Here is a 20,860-nt window from a genome sequence, read left to right on the forward strand (position 1 = left end):
GACTTTACCTTACTGTATTATATTTGACCTCTAGTAAAGACTATCTCATAAAAAGGAGTTGTGGTTCGTTCTTGCTTAAGGTTCAAGTTGTGGCAGGTTTGACAGGTTGAATAGGTTTCAGTGTTGAGTAAAAATTTATCATACAGAATATCCATTAGTTTTATGATTTCCATAGTGTTTAAGTTTAAGAATGTGTGGGAATAGCACACAGTTTGTAAGGGTGTGGATGCATTGCACTTTTATAACAGGGGCTTAATTGAGTTCTCTCACTCCTTCAGGCAAATGGAAGCTGAAGGCCCTCAACAGGCTGCTTGATTGTTATAGAATTGCAAAATTAGAAGTAGCCATTTAAGCTTTCAAGTTCAGCTGATTGTTCACTGGAGAAATAGAGTTTAAATCATAATCAACAGACAGATGTTTAGCCTCATTTGAGGAAAGGAGAAAGAATCTGCTCTTTAGTGAATTGATTCCATCATCAAAGATTTCTTGGTAAAACAGAACTAGAATCCACCTTCCTAACAATCAGCCCCATTATTTGACATCCTACTCTATGAAACGAGAAGGTCTCAGTTGGAAAACTCTGGTATGATGAGGAAAATGATTAATCAAGTGTCACCACTATCACTTGATTAATTGGATTCCACATTATGTGAGAATATTTTGAGGTTAATGCTCTTGTCCTTAATTTTGATACAATGAAAACAATAAAAAAATCATTGTATTTATTACTGGTTAATTATAAACAGAATGAAATACCTTACCGAAATAATCTTCATGAAGCCAAAACCCATCAGCCCAGAAGGTCCCAAATGAGAGGTAGAGCCAAAGGACCAGGAGGCAAATGACTTTGGGACCAGAGATGTTTTTGGAAAAGCACAAGCAGCAGAACAAGCAGCAAAATGAAAATGTCCTTATCACCACTATTGTCTTGTGATATTTTTTTTTAAAAAAATGTTTCCTAGTGAATGTGGAGGTGGTAGGTTCCTTTTTCCTTAATTATTTTTCTTTTTCTTTTCCTGTTTTACATACTGTGTTGATTGGAAACAAATAGCAACACGTCTTTTGATACTTTGTCTAGTTCCGGTATTTTGTCAGCAAGTTGTTCTTATATTAAGTTACATTAATGAGGTTACCTCTGACTATGTGTCACTCAAATAATAGAAGAAGAGATTTTAAAACAAAACAAAAACAAAAACCCAAGGGCTGTATAACCCAATAGGCCTGTAGAATATAACCAGACTCAGCCAGAGGGAGAGATCAAACGCATCATCAGTCATGAGTCTCTTTGTGCCCACAAGAGATCTAAGTCCAGCCAGCCTTCAATTCCTGTGACTCTTACCTACTGCTAATTTGCTTTGGCTGTTAGTAGTTCAGATTCTTGTCGAGAGCTTAAGCTTCAAATAAATCTATATAGCCATTTGAACTGCCTGGATCTTCTGATTTCGATGGTGCTTGACAGTGTCCCTAATAGGATATTATGCCAGAATTATTAAAATATCATGGTACATTATATGTCCATAAAATCTATCTGAATAGAAAGGAGAATCTTGTGGCTCACAAGAGATATTATCTCATCCAGGATTGTGTATTGTACATACACTTGTAAGTCCATCATCAGGACATTATCATGGAAAACAGCATGTCTTCATGAGAGCATCATGCTGTTGGAGGACCATCTCTGGATCTGTGTTGTCTTTTACAACTAAAAGAAATTGCCAACAAGGAAGGGCTGTTGCAATAGATTCTGCAGTAGCTCTTATTAATTAAAAGGTTGTGCAATTAATCCAATCATCAAAGTATAGGGAGCTAACAACAACGTCTTAGCAATATCTGTCTAACAATTGGGTCACCACCACAGCTGTGTAACCCATGGCCAAATCTGAAAGTGACCTTTGCTTAAATCTCTTCTTGAACATCAATCCACCCATTGTCTCTGGAGAACCCTATCTCTCTGTTTGCAATAGTCTGGAGAGATTCCTGTAGGAAATATGCTTGAATATTATTCAAAGTCCTATGATGATGTCTCCTCAAATGGCAACGAAACATTTGCAACCAAATTGCCAAGCTCGGAGATCAAACCAACAGCCCAGATTCCTGTAAAATCAACAGAAAATAAAGGAGGAGCTAAGTTGAACTCTGCACACGTGGATCTCTTTGCTTGCACCTGACATTAATTTCCCCAGACTCTAATGTTGTAGCCCAGGGGAAAGGAGAAAGTTTTCTGGGATGGTCACAGATCCTTAAGAAGAATTTGTACTGCCAAAAACCCAAATCCTTTGCTTTGGGGGAAGGTTGGAGAGAAAATGATTAGGCTGTAACTACAGAAGGATCTTGATGAAAGAGATATTTGGATCCAGTCCAGGTTCAGCCCTAATATGAGGTAAACAATGCATTGCCTGCTCTTGTGGATGTTCTGCCCTGGGATGTGGATGGATTTCACGCTCTTTCTTCTTCCACTAATTCTGTCAGCAGCATTTCATACTTTCTAGCACAGTATCAGTTTGGGCTATCTGTGAAGTTTGCTCTGGCTGCTTAACATGGAGCCTATAGTGGAAATTTTAAAAACATGAAAAGGGACACTAAGAGCAAATTGAAAGCAAAATGTTTTATTTATTTATTTATTTATTTATTTATTTATTTATTTATTTATTTATTTATTTATTTTATTTTTATTACATTTATATCCCGCCCTTCTCCGAAGACTCAGGGCGGCTTACAAGCTTAGCAGTAGCCTTCATTCTATGTATATGCCTGCTTGTTAGGGCTTTCACACACACACACACCAAGCGGCATTATTACAAAGTCAGCTTATTGCCCCCACCAATCTGGGTCCTCGTTTTACCTACCTGGGAAGGATGGAAGGCTGAGTCCACCTTGAGCCTGGTGGGATGCGAACCTGCACTAATTGCAGGCAGCTGGTGTTACTTAAGGAGGCATTAGCCCACTGCTCCACCAAGGCTCTTTATTGGCACCAAAAAGGAAACAAAGGTAAAGAGTAACAAGCTTCCTTCACATACTGTTCATACATAGCTTTCTGGTCTTTTGTTGACACGGTTAGGTATGTTGTGTGAACCCACCAATGATTGTGGAATCAATGGAAACAAAACATAAGAGAATAGGTATATAGGAAACAGTTAACATAGTGAAAAGCTATTCTATCATTAGTGTTAGGTTTTTTATGGTGTTTAAGTTTAAGAATGTGTGGGAATAGCACACAGTTTGTAAGGGTGTGGATGCATTGTCGCTTTTACAACAGGGGCTTCATTGAGTTCTTTCACTCCTTCAGGCAACCGGAAGCTGAAGGCCCTCAACAGGGTGGTCAGAAATATGAAGATCTCAACTCTTGCCAGCAGCTCTCCCACACATACACGCTGACCTGAAGGTGAAACAAAGCATAAAACAAATAATAATCTGTTCTTCATGGTATATCCCCACCAGCAAGGAAATCTGAAAAGATTTGTAACAGCCAAAGCAGATTTCCATGTTGAATACTAGCATCTTCTAACAGATTCAATTTCTAGAACTGCTTTCTTACATTTTCTTCTGTTTGTTGACACTCTTCAGTGGGGACACCTTTTTATTTGGTCCCATCAGAGTAATTGCCACTGTGGCATTAGACTATCTTTGACTTCTTTTCCTCAGAAATTTTCATATTTATGGGCAGGTTGTCAATTCAGGAATGGTCCAGGAGGTCAGTTTGGCCGTGATTGCCATGGATCTGTCCCAGCTACTATTGGGCTTTGATATTTTGTTTGTCTCTGAAGAAGAACCAGCTTGGCATAACCCTTATTGCCATGGAAAGATGTGGAGGCCATTCTGAAGGGGTGCAAATCAACATCTCCAGAAATTGGAGAGGAACCTCTGCAGATCACATTCTGCAGGGATGAAGGGACACCAAAATACTGTGGTCGAGGTGCTTGATAAGTCTGGAAAGAATACAGCAAAGGAATCCTATGTCTCATTTACTGTGAAGTCCTCTCTGATTTGTGAAATGCGGAGATGGCTCAAGCAGTTTCAACAACACACATAAATTTCTTTTTACTAGTAGAAAAGAATCACATTTTGGTTTATGATTATAGACTATCCTCAAATATTGTACGTAATCAAAGAAGCAATGGTCTTACAGCTCCAGATGCATTTGGATGAAACTGGCCATTCCACCTGGGGCTTTATCAGCCTTTGACACTCAATGTATTTTGGTTCTCTGGGAAAATGAGCTATGCCAGAAACTTGACATTGGGAGAGCCAATTCTCCTTCCTCAGTTATTTTCAGTTTATTGACCATGTATCTTTCTAGGGCATCAGTTAGTGTTGGTCTTTGTAGGCATAGTGAATACAGTCTTTCCTATTGGAATATACTCAGAAGAGTATATCCAGGTAGATATCCTCATAGATCACTGTACGATTAGATCATTGATGGTGGGGCAGGTGAGCAAACTGTAGAAATTGATTGGCAACAAAAAGTGTAAGTTGAATTGTGGGACTTAGTTGCCAAAAACCCTCAGCAGTAGTGGTGGTAGGAATTTATTTGTTATAAGCAGTGCTTTTTTTGTAAAAGAAAAAGGTGCCGGAACTCACACATGTCATACAACCCGCCTTGCCTACCCTACTAGGTTGTATCCAAAAAAGGTGCCGGAACTCCGTTCTGAGCAATCTATGAGAAAAAAAGCCCTGGTTATAAGATGCTTTGGGCTCCTGGACGTACCTATTCCGAAGGGCAGAAACTCTTCCCGTTCAATGAACTGTCCATCCTTATCTAAAAAGTGATTTGGGTTGAATTCTTTAGGTGTCTCCCATTGTTCAGGATCAAGAAGAACAGAGCGCAGATCTGGGAAAACAAAGCTTCCCTGTAAAAATAGAGATGACTAAACTGAGGAGTTACATAAAGAAACAGGACAAATAGATGAAGCATTTGGTTTTAACTTGCCACTGTGGACCCCTATTTGTTCATTTCCAAAGCAGATTCTGAGAACAGTAGATTCTCAACTGTTTAGCTTCCTTTCTCCCCTCCCTTCCATTTAAACAGAGATCTGGGTGCATATTTATCACATCAGATTGCCCCAAGAAATGGACAAAGAAACATGGTCAGGCATGATTACAGTTCTGAATTTAATTTCAGCCTTTCTTCTCTTATCATCTTCCTAGGATAAATAAAAAAAAACATTTAAGGTTCTAACTTTAAAATCTGACAGGTGTTTGGATTTAAACCCATAATTTAACCGCAAAACAATTTGCTCTTCTTGACCATTCATTTCTGCATGACTACATTGGAAGTTGCTGAATAGAGAGCTTTTATCCACGTGCCGTATTTTGCTTTTCCTTTCATGTTGGATTAGTGGAATGCAGCCTGAATACATTTCTCACCTTTGGGATGTGGTAACCCCTCATCTTCACATCCTTTGTGCTTTGCCTGGGAACCCCAAGTAGAAAGATATACTTTACACGCAGCATTTCATGAATCACAGCATTGGTGTAGGGCAGCTTCTTCCGATCCTGATAAGAAATTGACCCTGAGATGCCAAACACATCTTCAATCTCTTTCTGGGCTTTCTCTAGAAAGAAAATGATGGAAATAGAAGCTGGGTTTCATTTTCTATTCTATTTCACTTCTTCATTATTATTATTATTATTATTATTATTATTATTATTATTATTATTATTATTATTATTATTATTGTTGTTGTTGTTGTTGTTGTTGTTGTTGTTGTTGTTGTTGTTGTTTGTTTGTTGTTGTTATTATTATTATTATTGTAAATTTTATTCATTAAACCTGAAACTCAGTCAACTGAACAATCAAATTAACTGGCACTAATGGTTGACACGGGTTGCTGCCAGCATCCTAGGTATCAACCAGGTATCTCCTTAAAATTAAAATAATAATAATAATAGTTGTTATTATTATTGTTGTTGTTGTTGTTATTGTTATTATTAGTCATTGCACAGTCAGCCAGATGTTCAGACTGGATTTGACTTTTTTGTCTACCTATAGAGTCCTTACCAAGGACCTGGGATAGGCAGATGTGGATGTTTGATGGTATTACAAATATTGTTGCAGGATGGAAGCAGTTCCTAGTAAGGCTGCCTTTTGCAATTGACTAATGGCGAATTTGTCAATGCCAATGGTGTACAAGTGGTGCCCCAGTTGTTTTGGAATTGCACCCAAGGTGCCTATTACTATTGGTACTACCCTTGCTTGCCTTTGCCACAGTCTTACTATTTCTATTGGTAAGTCTTTGTATTTTGTTATCTTCTCCAGTTCTTTCTTGTCTATTCTTTTTTTTTATCCCATTTATATCCCGCCCTTCTCCGAAGTCAGGGCAGCTTACAATCTAAGCACAAATCAATGTGCTTAGCAATATTTTGCTGTCTCCAGGCATTGCCATGTCCACTATCCAGACTTTTTTGTCTTTCTTATCGACAATTGTTAAGTCCAGGTTGTTATTTATTTATTTATTTATTTAAAAATCTGACCCAGATTTTTTCCCAAGTATCCATCGTTATTGGCTCCTGAATATTCTGGGCCCATTTTATCATACAGTCTTTAACAAGTTCCATTTCTGAATCTATTTCTATCAATGCATTATATATTTTTCTTATATGCGCTTCACTTTGATCTCTAATTTGTTTTACCAAATTTTCATCAGTTGTTGAAATGCCAATTTTCCGATCTTCTTTCCATCTAGCTTGTATCTGCCCATACTGGGACCAAGTTTGTACTATCTTTTCTTCTTTTAAAATATTGAATGGCTTTAGTTGCCATACATTCCTTTCCAATCTAAGAATTTCTTTATATGTGATCACATCATGTTTCAATCCCAAACTTATATTTTCTATTACATGTTTAGGTATTGCCCAAATTGGTATTTTATAATTTAACTTATATTGATATTTTTTCCAGACTCGCAACAGGGCATACCTTAATATATGTGTCTTAAAAACATTATCCACCTTCTTGTCATACAATAAATATGCATGCCAACCAAATAATAAATCACAACCCTCAATATTCAATAATCTCCCTTGTGTTAAATTAAACCAATCACTAATTGTCGATAAAGCTGCAGCATCATAATATAATTTAAAATTGGGCATTTTAAGACCACCTCTTTCACGTATATCTTGCATTATCTTAAGTTTTACTCTCGGTCTTTTCCCTGCCCAGATAAATTTATTAATACCTTTCTGCCATTCCTCCAAATTTGAATCTTTTTTAAGTATAGGTATCATTTGAAGCAAAAATAAAAATTTTGGTAAAACATTCATTTTCATTGCTGCAATTCTTCCCAATAAAGACAATTGTAATTTTCTCCAACTGTCTAACTCTTTTTGTGTTTTTAGCCATAACAATTCATAATTATTTTTATATAATTTCACATTTTAAGCTGTAATATATACCCCCAAATATTTAATCTTTTTGACTATTTCGAATCCCATTAGTTTTTCTAGGGATTCCTTTTGTTCTATAGTCATGTTTTTAGACAATATTTTAGTTTTTTACCTATTTATCTTAAATCCAGAAACTTGTCCATATTGCAAAATTATCTCCATTAAATCTATAACCGATTGAGTCGGTTGACTTAATGTAATAACCAAGTTGTCCGCAAACGCTCTTAATCTATAATCTTGATATCTTATTTTAATTCCCTTTATTTTATTTGAATCATGTATCTTAGTCAGTAATATTTCCAATGTTAAAACAAACAGCAATGGTGACAATGGACATCCCTGTCTTGTACCTTTTTTAATTTTTCAAGCTTCTGTTAAACTACCATTAATTATTATTTGAGCTGTTTGTTTCTGATATATTGCCCTAATAGGTTGTAAAATCTTATCCCCAAACTCCATCTTCTCTAATACTTTTAATAAAAATTGCCAATTTAATTGATCAAACACCTTTTTGGCGTCCAAAAAAATCAGCGCTATTCTAATAAATTTACAATATGTCTCACATTATATTTCATTTGTCTACCACTTATGAATCCTGTTTGGTCACTATGAATCATTTGTTGCAAAACCTGCATTAATCTGTTTGCTAAAATTTTTGCAAATATCTTATAATCAGTATTTAAAAGCGATATTGGTCTGTAATTTTTAGATTGGGTAAGTTCTTGATCTTTCTTTGGAATCAACATTATAAAAGCTGTTTTCCAGGATGGAGACACTTCTCCTCCAGATTGGATTGTTCTAAATAACTTCTTTAAAGGTTCCACCATTTCTAATTGTAAGTTTTTATAATAAATAGCTGTCAAACCATCTGTTCCAGGTGCCTTACCCACTTTTAGTTGTTTAATTGCTAAAGTAATTTCTTCAGCAGTTATTAATTGATTCATCCCTTCCCTTTGCTCTTGTGTAAGTATAGGGGTATTCACTTCTTGTAAATATCTATCTATATCTAAACCTTGAATTGTATCCCTAGCATCTTCACCTGGTGCTGACCAATTTTTGATCTTCCTTGATCTTTTTTCTATCATTTTTGTTGCTGTTACTGGTTCTTTCATTTCAACTTGTTTTATTTGCATCCACCTCTTTTAACCAAGCCGCATCCTTGTTGTGTTTCTTTGAGTTATCCCATATCTGCTTCCAGAACTGCACTGTTTCTCTTTGTCAGGTACTGACTGATTCATTGCAGTTTCTCTATTGATGAATTGATAGAAACGTTTCTGATTGGATTGAAATTGGAGGTTCTGCCTATAATTTGTAATTCGTGCTTCGTATCTACTGATTTTCCTGGCTATAGCTGTTATTTGATCCTTTATTATTTCCAGTGCTTCCTTGATCTTCCTTGTTTCTAGCAGGTATTTCTTGATTAGGTATTCTTTAGTCTTCTTTTCTTCAGCTTCTTTTCTTTCATCTGTTCCAGCTTGCTTGCATGTGATCTTAACTTCCTGATCGTAGTCTAACCTTCCAGAAAGTGAAGAGGAACTAAAGAGTGTCTTGTTGCGGGTAAAGAAGGAGAGTGCAAAAGTTGGCTTGAAATTAAACATTAAGAAAACCAAGATCATGGCATCTGGCCCTCTCAATTCCTGTCAAATAGATGGGGAAGAAATGGAGGTAGTGACAGATTTTATTTTCCTGGGGTCCAAGGTCACCTACGATAGGGACTGCAGCCAAAAAATTAAAAGACACTTGCTCCTGGGGAGGAAAGCCATGGCAAATATAGACAGCACACTAAAAAGCAGAGACATCACCCTGCCAACAAAAGTGCGTATAGTCAAGGCTATGGTCTTCCCAGTTGCAATATATGGCTGTGAAAGTTGGACCATAAGAAAGGATGAACACCAAAGAATTGAGGCCTTTGAGCTGTGGTGCTGGAGAAGACTCCTGTGAGTCCCTCAGACTGCAAGGCGATCAAACCGGTCAGTCCTAGAGGAGATCAACCCTGACTGCTCTTTAGAAGGCCAGATCCTGAAGTTGAAACTCAAATACTTTGGCCACCTAATGAGAAGGAAGGACTCACTGGAGAAGAGCCTAATGCTGGGAAAGATTGAGGGCAAGAAAAGAAAGGGACGACAGAGAATGAAGTGGCTGGATGGCGTCACTGAAGCAGTAGGCATGACCTTAAATAGACTCCAGAAGATGGTAGAGGATAGGAAGGCCTGGAGGAATGTTGTCCATGGGGTCGTGATGGGTCGGACACAACTTCGCAACTAACAAAAAACCCACACCTTTTCTTCCAGTAGTTCTGCAGCTGCTGGCCCTGGTTGCTCAGCCAACAGTCCTGAGTCCTGTAACCCATTTTTCACTAGATATCCAGGAACTGCAACATCTAGTGCAGACATTGTTAACCCGGGCAACATCTGAGCCGGTATGGCATACTGAAATTTATGTCTCACCATATTTTTTATGGGAGAGACACTCTTTGTCTGACTTCTATGATGAGACCTGTCTAGTATGATTGAACATCTGGCATAGCTCTCATCTTCCTCAGAGTACACAAGCCCCACAAACACATCAAAGAAGTATTATTACTATTATTAAGCTTTTATTCATAAAACATGAAACTCAGTCAACTGAACACTCAAATTGACTGGCACTAATGGTTAACACGGGCTGTTGCCAGCATCCTTAGTATCAACCAGGTATCTCCTTAAAATGTAAGATGTTCCGAGTAGCGCAGTTTTTTGTAGCTTTGCTGGAGTTATTGCAGGAAGCTGCAATTTCTTGATGTATTTTGGACATAGTTCCCAGTGCCCCGATGACAATGGGTATCACTGTTACATGTTTCATCCATAATCGCACAGTTTCGATGGCCAGGTCGCGGTATTTCGTAATTTTTTTCAGCACTTTTTCTTCGACTCTGGCATCTCCTGGTACAGTGATATCAATCAACTGTATGCTTCAGTTCTCTATGACTGCGATATCTGGCATGTTGTGTTCCAAATTATTATTATTATTATTATTATTATTATTATTATTATTATTATTATTATTATTATTATTATTATTATTATTTCCCAGTTTTGATCCTCAGCAATACTTTAAGATGTAGAATAGCCATCCTTCTTTTGAGAATCATGAAGGTGTGCATGTGTAAAATCTGTTTTTTGGACTCTGATCTGATTCAGTCCAAACTGATTCAGAATAATGATACAAACTGGTGACTTAGTGCAAAGATTTCTCTGACTCTCCTTCAGTCAAGTCAGTCTCCTGAATTCAACCCCAATCAATTTGGAAATCTGATTCTGTTAAACAAAATGTTCCACAATTGTGTATAAAATAATATGGATCTAATTGTACAAGTCTCCTACTTTTTTTTAAACCATACTCTAATTGGGTCTTTTGTATGCAGTTTAGACTGAAACTAAGCACCAAAACTGAAAACCTTGGTAGATTTCTGCATTTACACTGGGTTAAATGTTTCAGATTTGCACTGATCTCTAGTTTTCTTTTTTGTTCCTCACTCAATATTTTATTAAGGAGGTTCTCCTTATGTAGATTCTATGCTTTCCTTTAATCCTGCTAAACTCGTCTTCATAATTTTTGGTTCAGGAATCCACATAGGAAAATTATTATGAAGAATAGATTCAGTTCATCATTCAATAGCCCTTAATATTTCAAATGCCTTTAAATAATTTCTCTGGGTTTTAGAACCTGAGCATGGCCCTTGTTCCCACAACCCAGATTTCTCTCACCTTGGATGTCGGGATGATTTGTCAAGAGGAGCAGTGCCCACTTCAGAGTAGCTAAGGTTGTCTCTGTCCCAGCAACAAAAAAATCAAAAACACAATGCGCCAGGTTCTCTTCATTGTAGGTAGAGTTGGGGTCATTCCTGCTCTGATGTTTAAAATGGAAAATGAAAATTACAATGAATTCTATGCAGCTTTCCTTGGATCATTTGTGCTTCTGTTCTGGGTCAGAAAAATTCACAAACAAGATTGCCCACATGCATTCTAATGGAAAGATATGCCATCTGGAAAAAAAATGTGGGCACTATTTTTCCTTGAACCACTTTGTGTTCCTGTTTCTTTTCTCTTCTTTGGAAGTATTAGAGCTTTTAACCATGTTTATGAAACACTGGATAAACTCTTTCAGGACTTTTTTTACTTTAACTTTTATTCTCCTATTAAGAAACTGGGTGTTGTGCAGTCAGTCCGTTGCTGGCAATAAGCAAGACGAAGGTTCCAAACAGTAACATGCTTTATTGAAGTAAAGCAGAACAGAACTGAAACAGTGGCTGCTGCACAGCTATTTATATGGTTGGCCACTAGGTGGTGGCCAATAGATTTGAAGGAAGCCATTCCCGCCCCAAATCTACCAGTGATAATCCTGGAGACAATAAGTCTGGCTTAGTCAGTAGCCGTTACACATAAACACGAATGAGCAACCGTTAATGCAGCATTTAAACAGACATGTGAATCAGTACAAGCAAAAACCCCAATACATTACACTGGGTTTGTTGAGCGGAAGATGGGCAGGTCACAAATAAAATATTTCACAGAACAAGAAAGGAAGCAGAATAGAATATTTCCCCTAAAGGATAAGAGCAGAAAAATCTCCTTAGCAAAGGCAGAAAGCAGCCCCAAGCTTTCCTCCCCTAAAACAACCTGCTGAAAAAGCTTAAGGAAACTAAGTTTCATTCATAAAACAATGTATACATTGTAAAATCGAACTTGGCTAAAGCGATCTCCAAATAGATGGCAGAATAGACCAGGAGCTCAAACTAACTATGCAAACGAGATTAAATTAGTGATGGGCTGTCTGATAAAATGAAGCAAGGTTATGATGCCTGTAATTCTGCAGTCTCTCTGGCAAGAACAAAGAATATTTATTCACAAAGAATATGCACGTGTAACACTTGCATCTATTCTAGGTGGTTAGAGGACTATAACAAAGAGTTAGACATCCTGCAGACCTCAGAGGGAAATTAAGAATAGGGATCTCCCTGAGCAAATACAGTATGTATGATATAACTCCTTGATAATTCATTAGCCAAGGTTTAGGAATAGGGATGGCTAGAGACCAATAGGATGATTGTTAGATCATTACTAAAATGTATATTAGATGATTAGTTTTATACACCCTAGCTTATTCATCTTCTGCTTTAGTGAAAATTTATAAAGCTTTCTTAATTCTATTGTTCAAAGTTGCTTGACATTTTCTAGCCAGGACCCCTTTTCTTGGAGCGCTTCAATACAAGGAAACAATATCTGCACCTCATGTCTGGTGTTTTTCATAGTATTCGACAAAGGCTCAGACCCGAATTGGGGACAACATCAGGAAAACAAAACACTTGTTTTACACTTTCCCTTTGCCCTTAAGGTGAGTCATGATCCCACATGCCACAATAGAATTGCAGTGACAATTAAAATACTATATCCAGTCTAAAGAAGAAATGTCAATACACCAATTAAAAAAAACCTCAGAAACATATAAAAACTCGCTAACTAATAACCCCAATTTCCTAGCTACCCCAGAAATGTTTGCTGTTTTCACTGCTGTTACTGGGCCAATAAATCTCCTTTCCAACTGCAGCCTGCCTGGAATTTTTCCTTTTCCTGGATTTCTCTGCCGCTTGGAATAAGACGTGGACCAGATTTAACCTCCAAGAGAAGCAACCTGAACTTACCATGAGCTATATTCAGAATGGAAATTGAATGAAAAAGAAAGAAAAATCTAGGAACAAGGAAGTCAGAATCAATCTCTCCTTCTATTTAATTATAGCAAGGAATATGATTATTCCTTTCCCATCTATTGAGCTACAATAAAACCATACCTTTTCCATTTGAAGAAGATAGTAATCAATGAAATCCTGTGGCTCGTGCAGAGAGTGAGATTCCTTGTGTTTCTCTATTTCCTGCTTTGCAAAGGTAAGGATCGAATCCACGGAAGCCAGGGCCTTCTTGTGAGGGCCTGGGAGGTAGTTCATTAACCGTGGGAACAAATCATATATCTAAAAGAAAGAGGAGGAAAAATTATTTATTTTTCACAACAGTTACAGAAAACTCTTAGCAACTCACAGCAACAGCAGAACTTAATATTCAAACAAAAATATTACAAACACATTAAAACATGTCAAACAATACATGGTATTAGATCCCAACCCCCAACCCCCCCTGAAAATCCCAACTTCTACATAGCAGGTAATGTTGGAGGCAGGTTGATTATTATAAAGCTATTATAGATTGCTTTATTTTTTTAGTGGAGCCTTTTAAAATGTGTTTATCTGTGACTAACAACTTGTCATTTAATAAAGGTAAAGGTAAAGGTTCCCCCGCACATGCGTGCTAGTCGTTTCCGACTCTAGGGGCCAGTGCTCATCTCTGTTTCAAAGCCGAAGAGCCAGCGCTTGTCCGAGGACGTCTCCATGGTCATGTGGCTGGCATGACTAGATGCCTAAATGGATTCATGTACCAGACTACATAATACAAAAACTGTAAATTTTCCCAGTATACTAGCTTGTGATCTAGTATCATTGACTTAGCACTACAAGATAATCTTTTGAATCAAAAATGACTATCCCTAATCAAAGAGATTCAGATCCCCCCAAGTCTGCTTGTGTTTCATAAAGTATTGAAATCCCGACTTTTCCCAAAGACATTTGGATCAGGTGGGTAGATGAAATGTGTAATTATTGATGAAGAAAGTGATTATTGTCTATTCTTGGGTTTTGAGGGTCATTTCTGGTGGGTTTGTTACAGTCCTGTAAGCCCCCTGAGCCACCTGTGTGAGATGGGTGGCTATATAAATCATCAATCACTAAATGAACTGATTTGTTTCCGAGTTGAACTGATTCTCTTGCTCCAGGTATCACTCTTTTTGGATCATTATGTTACCATCAGCCAATAAAGTGATACAATTCCCTGAAACAGATAATCCTCGACTTACAACTGGTTGCTTAACAACAATTCTAAGATACCACATACTTGGCTTCTAGATTTGATGTCACGGTGATGCAGAAGAAGGAAGAAGGGGCTCCATATTTCATGTTTGATTTCAGCCCGCTGGGGGGACCCTGGAAAGAGTCGAAAGTCACCCCATAGAGGCGACAAGTAAGGAGGGGACCCTTGTTAATCAGGGTGTGTGTGTGTGTGTGTGTGGCAGCCCCCCATTTTATCTGAGAAAGTCTCCAAACCGGTGGGGGAAAGACTGGCTAAATTCACAAAGCCAGTCCTAAGATGCTGACAATTGGAAGGCAATAAGCACCAACAAGCAACATTACAGCAACGTGGATGAAACTGGGTGACACCTGACCCTCTCTTTAAATTATTTCTTTTGCTCCAAATAATATGCACAAAAATAGAGGAAGAATTATTTGATGACCCAAATTCACTGACTTGGAAAGTTAGTTGGCAAAAGAAGAAAGCTAGTGTAAGACTGAAGAAAACAGAAACTTTGACCTATTAGAGGGGATATTATATTATCAATTAGATGTTTGAATATGGTTAAGAATAGATTGCTAGAAATAGAAATATTATTATAACTAGATAGATAAGATACATTATCAGAATAATTATCTAGATAGATAATCAGAATATCATATTTTGGCATGAAAAGGGAAATAAGAAAATGCTAAGAAGTTTGAATAAGGGAAACCTTTGGTTACACAAATATAACTTGTTCTGAAACTATAAACAATTAGGATATTTTGAATATGGATGTAAACTAAAACTGAAAAAATAGGATACTGACTGAATAAATAGATATTAAGTCTATTAAGCATTTGTTTGTAAAAACAGAAAATTAATAAAATATTTATATATAAAAAGATACAACAGACTTGAAAAAACATACTTAGGACTTATTTTCAAAGATAAACTACCATCCCAATTGTCATATCATTGTATTTTGGGTACTTGGCAATAGGCTTCCATTTATGACCAGTAGCAACATCTCAGTGTCACATAATCATGGTTTATATTTTTTGCCATTTTCCGGCAACAAACATCCTTTGGATAAGCTGGGTTTAGACTTATAATGATAATAAAAAATAATAAAAATAAAAATAACAAACCTTTATTGTCAAAGTACAACATGTGTACATTGAGATTAGCTGAGCCTCCCCCCGTGCTCTCTCCCCCCAACACACAGTGACAACAAACCCTCCATCCTACCACACCATGTGAACCAACTACACCACACACCGGCCTCCCAAGTCAATTCTGCATACGTTCACAGAGATTATATCCGATTCAAAAGCCTAACAGCCCACAGATAAAAGCTGTTTTTCAGCCTGTTGGTACGGCTGGCTATACTCTTATATCTCCTACCCGATGGTAGGAGAGTAAAGAGATACCGTCCAGGGTGTGAGTCATCCCTGAGAATTTTCCTCACTCTTCCAAGGCAATGAGCCCTGGCGATGTCATCCAGAGGTGTCAGGGAACAGCCCACAATGTCTTGTGCTGTGCTCACTACCCTCTGTAATACTTTCCTGTCCGCGGCTGTCAGACCAGCATACCAAACCACAATACCATAGAGAGGACGCTCTCTATAGTAGACTGGTAAAAGAGGGTCATTAGCCGTCGTTCTACCCTGTTCTTCCGCAAGACCCTAAAAAAGTGAAGCCTCTGTTGGGCCTTTCTAGCCACCTGGGTTGTGTTAACTTTCCAGGTCAGATCTTCACAGAGGTAGACTCCCAGAAATTTAAAGGAGGAAACTCTCTCCACACAGTCCTCCCTGATGTAAAGTGGGGCAGGTTCCTCCTTTTTTCTCTGGAAGTCTAACACCATCTCTTTTGTCTTGCCAATGTTTAGGTGCAAGTTGTTGTTACTACACCATATGGATAGTTTTTGTACCTCTGCCCTGTATGCTGTCTCATACCCACCTGTAATACACAATCATATGTGTATAAAGAGTACAGGTAGGGGCTAAGCACACAGCCCTGTGGCATGCCGGTGCAAAGCTTCAGGGAGGTGGACAAAGCAGACCCGATCCTCACTGTTTGTAACCGGTCCCTAAGAAAGTCTTGAATCCAATCGCAGATGGGGGGGAGAATTTCAAGTCAGTCAGCTTCTCGATGAGAATGCTCGGCAAAATGGTATTGAAAGCTGAGCTGTAGTCAACAAAAAGCATCCTGACATAACTTCCAGGTTTCTTGAGATGACTTGCTACAGAGTGTAAAGCAGTAGCTATGGCATTGTCTGTCGACCTATTTTCCCTGTAGGCAAATTGATGTTTATCAAAGTCCAGTGGGAGGCATGTCCTAAGATGTTGGAGAACCAATCTTTCGAAGCATTTCATGACGACAGACATTAATGCAATAGGTCTGTAGTCATTCAGGTACTCAAATGCAGTTTTCTTGGGGACTGGGACAAGCACGATGGTACACATGCCGTTTGCAAGGAGATGTTAAAAATCCTTGTCAGGACCCCTGCTAATTGGTCAGCACAATTCCTTACCACTATCCCCAGCACCCCATCTGGGCCTGCGGCTTTGCTGGGATTCACAGCCTTCAATACAGCTCTCACTTGGTGTTCGCACAGGGTGAGTGGCTCAGAGTCAGAAGGCTGGCCAGCAGAGGCTACGGGGTCTGATCTTTTAACCTCGTAGCGGGCAAAGAAGATATTCAGCTCCTCAGCCAACGAGGCATCGGTGTTTACCATGCTTCTCGTGCTGCCCTTATAGTTGGTTAAGTGCTGTAGTCCCTGCCATCCTTGCCTCAGATCGTTATCTGCTAAGTGGTTCTCCACCTTTTGTTTGTATTGTTGTTTTGCCATCCTAATGCCTCTTCTGAGATTTGCCCTGGCCTCTCTGTATGCATCCCTGTCCCCTGCCTTAAAGGCAGAATCCCAGGCTCTCAGGAGTACGGCATCTGTATATGAATTTAGGTCTTGTTCTTCAAATACACTCCAGTCAGTGGTTTCAAAGCAGTCCTGCAACTGACTGAGAGCACCCACTGGCCAGGTTCTGACCCTTTTTGTGACTGCCTGAGTCCTTTTCCTTGTCCCTGCCTGAGGGACATACTTTGGGCACAACAGGAGTGAAAGATGGTCGGATGTACCCAGGTGGGGAAGAGGGAAAGCTCTGTATGCCTGTTTCGGATTGGAATACACATGGTCCAAAGTGTTCTTCCCTCTGGTGGAAACTTGCACATACTGTACAAACTTGGGGAGAACTGTCTTTAGACAAGCTTTATTGAAGTCCCCAGCCACAACAAGAGCGCCCTCTGGGTGAGTTTGCTGCTGCCTGGTGATGACGTCATACAGCTTAGAAAGTGCCATGTTAACATTGGCATCAGGTGGAACATAAACAGCTGTAATAATTACCACAGTAATTTCTCTAGGCAGATAGAAAGGCCTACATATAACAGTCATCAGTTCCACATCTGGGGAGCAATACTTGTATACCAATCTGCTGTTAACACACCATTCACAGTGTATATACACACAGAGTCCTCCTCCTCTGCACTTCCCGGAGCCCTTATCTCTGTCAGAGCGGTGGATGACTCGACTTGTCAGCTCCACTGCTGCATTCAGTATCTCTGGATGAAGCCAGGTCTCCGTGACAACCATCACACAACATTCACAGAGAAGCCTGCTTGCTGCCAAATGCAGCTGTAATTTGTCAATTTTATGGATGAGGGATCTGGTATTGCTCAGAAAAAGACTCGGCAATGCTGGTCTAAAAGGCTGCTTTTGAAGTCTAATCAGAATCCCGGCCCTTCAGCCACGTTTTTGCTTTCGCTCCTTTCTCTTTCGCTTACGTCGTCTCCTCCCTGGCCCGAAGACAATTCATGGAGATCCTGGAGGCCTCACTATGCAGTTCGGTAGGTTATGTGACTGCTGAAAATCACTAGTAATTTCAGATTGCCTTGCAAGCCCGATGTTTAACAGCTCTATACATCTGTAGGCTATTTTAGCCCCTTGCACTACACTGTGCACATTCATCCATACGCACATTAATCCAATCACCACACACCAGTACCGGGAGCTCAGAGCCGCTGCATGTGAATGTGCTGCCATCTTGTGGAGAAAAAAAGAGCAAATGATTATGAGCAAATGATTCACTTAATGGCTATGTTGATGTTCTTAGTTGAAACATAATTTGTTTGGGGTGCATTGTCTCTTTACTAGAAAATATGACTCACCACATGATAAAAGCCACCAGTGAAATTAAAAAAAAAAGTAAGGGCTTCAGTTAATTTCTGGAAGTTTTCATCTTCAGGAGCAAACTGATGTCCACAACTCAAAGCACATATGGCATTACAAACTGCATTTAGCACCAGAAGTGACGGGTCAAAAGGCTGTCCTGCAATGAAGGTATTTTATAGTGAATTCAGATTCTCCTGTTAACCTGTTAACATTAAAGAACAAGACTTTTAAGGTGATGTAATAGAACGTGCAAATGACCTTGGAAGACAGGTTGGGGAGGAAGCACTGCCAAGGGAATGTTCAGAAAACTTGAAAGGATCCCATCAACTTATCAGGCAGTAAAAAGAAAGTGTGGAACATTTGTACTTTCAAACTTGCAGAAGTCTGCTAATGTAGAAGTACAATTAGTTCATCTTGTTATGTCCCCTATCTAATAAACCTGGGACAGTGATGAAGGAAAAAAATGGGAAATTTATCAGGTTTTTTTTTTTAAAAATCAAATTAAATAAATGTGTTTTATTTGAAATAATCAGAATGAAAAAGATTTCTGCACTCAGGGACTATTACTACAAATCACAGACCTTTTTTCTCTCTAAATCTCTCCATCAATGTCTGAGCTGTGTCTTCAATTTGATGCTCAACGCTTTTCTTCCCCAGGCCCAGCTTCCGCAGAGACGTGATAGCAATGTGTCGCTGCTGTTTCCAGGTGGGGCCATTGGAGAAAATAATACCTGAGGGCATCAGCAGACAGTGATAAACAATTCTTAAAAAGGGTTAGGTCTAGTTATGCCAAACATCTCTCAACTGGAAATACCAAACATTTGTAACATGGAGGCATTTTGTAGGTTTCTGTCCATATTATTTTTTCTTTAAAAATATTTATTCATTTTGGAATCCATAGGGACACTGGGAGACACATGTGGCATGGGGACAGTGTTTGCCAACCTATATCTTATATGATGGAGAGCAAAAGCTTCTAAAATAATTGTCGAGTGCCAGAAAAATCAGGAGCTCCAGACAATTCAAATGGGTATAAAAATTGTTGCAAGCTTGAGCTCTCTACATGAATCTGAACTTTAAACAGCCAAGGAAAATTAGTGGGAGATAGGAATAGAAAGAATTCAAGATGAGCTGGACTTAGATCTCTTGTGAGCATGAAGGGACTCATGACTGAATCCTCCTCCTCCTCCTCTGAAGGTGCTAGTGAGTGGCAGTGACAATGGGCAGTTTTCTTGGTGGTAGATACAGTAGCACCTCAAGTACTACTGTAGGAGCTGATTAGTTTTTTCAGCTTCCCCATTTGTGGCAGGGTGGTGAGGTGAGGAGAGGTTGCCCTTGACATTTGGTAGGTGGAAAAGTGCATTCCAAAATCTAGATTGGAATTGTGTGCCTCTGTCTGACACGAGTGCTGAGAGCACGCCATGGTAATGAAAGACATGGACTAGAAAAAGTTGGGCTATGTCTTTGGCAAACACACACACATACACACTCACAAACATTTCAGCACTTGGTATTGAAAACAAAAATATAAAGTTGATTACAACCATTCTATGCATCATGTTACCACAAATTGGTAGAGTTTGAAGAATAGTTTCTCACTATTTGCACTTACCCTTTTTTCCCCCTAAATTATCACAGAAAGGCTCATCTGGTCGATCAGCGAACTCTTCTAGGAAGCTTGTCATTCCTTCTTTCACAGTTTTGAATCCAGACAGCACAACTACAAGGTAAGATCCAACCCACGTGGAGTGTACATTTCCATATTGTTTCACATGCTACCGAGTGAATCAAAGATGAGCTACATTACAATCAAATAATCAGATTATTTACAGACGGTTTTCCACCTAGAGTCTTTCCTAAAACCTAAATTTTAGCACGTTTCACCATAGGCAATTCTCAACTCTTTAGAAACTTATTTTTGCTAACATTCCTGCCAAGAAATTCATAATGTACTTTTCTTTATTTTCCTGGGATGTTCCTTTTCTATGTTTCTGCTTGAAATCCACTATCTGCCATCTGTTTGTTCCCTTCATCTGATGGCTTAAAACCTGAATTAAGATTGACTACAAGAACAGCAGTATCTCCAAACAATTGGGAAAGTAGTTTTTTAAAAATGAACAAGTTCCTTAAGAAAGATGACTTATGCAGATATTGTGAAAGGGAACTGTAAGTCAATAGTTGGCCAAAATCAAAAAGCCTTACAACATTCTCTGTAGAAAGTTGCCATCTTCAATAGAAGACAAATGCATCCTGGTGAACTTGCATTGCTCTTGTTGCTACCATTTACAATTTGCTCATAAGGAGTCAGAAAATGTGACAGAGACAATTTTTCT

General features: G+C 38.7%; 2 protein-coding genes across 5 annotated transcripts in view; both read right to left on the reverse strand.

Moving 5' to 3' along the window:
• The window catches only part of LOC308669338 (cytochrome P450 2K6-like), a gene marked incomplete at its 5' end in the record, with an annotated part of 28,993 nt that extends 28,202 nt beyond the window's left edge, over positions 1-791 (reverse strand). Inside the window, one exon of the mRNA XM_081329974.1 lies at positions 762-791. Coding sequence (XP_081186100.1) covers positions 762-791 — 30 coding nt within the window. The remainder of the gene's footprint in view (positions 1-761) is intronic.
• A 1,795-nt stretch (positions 792-2,586) lies between these two features.
• The window catches only part of LOC308668894 (cytochrome P450 2J5-like), a 37,033-nt gene continuing 18,759 nt past the window's right edge, over positions 2,587-20,860 (reverse strand). For 2 of the 4 annotated variants that reach the window (XM_081329157.1, XM_081329156.1), the window contains 8 exons: positions 20,140-20,302; positions 19,109-19,258; positions 18,524-18,684; positions 13,214-13,390; positions 11,133-11,274; positions 5,365-5,552; positions 4,706-4,865; positions 2,587-3,376 (listed from right to left, as the gene is read on the reverse strand). In XM_081329157.1, coding sequence (XP_081185283.1) covers positions 3,192-3,376; positions 4,706-4,865; positions 5,365-5,552; positions 11,133-11,274; positions 13,214-13,390; positions 18,524-18,684; positions 19,109-19,258; positions 20,140-20,302 — 1,326 coding nt within the window. In that variant the 3' untranslated portion in view covers positions 2,587-3,191. The remainder of the gene's footprint in view (positions 3,377-4,705; positions 4,866-5,364; positions 5,553-11,132; positions 11,275-13,213; positions 13,391-18,523; positions 18,685-19,108; positions 19,259-20,139; positions 20,303-20,860) is intronic. The other 2 variants (XR_014026611.1, XM_081329158.1) reach the window with 2 other exon arrangements.

This window comes from Vipera berus (assembly GCF_964194415.1).
Source record: "Vipera berus genome assembly, chromosome: 5".
NCBI lineage: Eukaryota > Metazoa > Chordata > Lepidosauria > Squamata > Viperidae > Vipera > Vipera berus.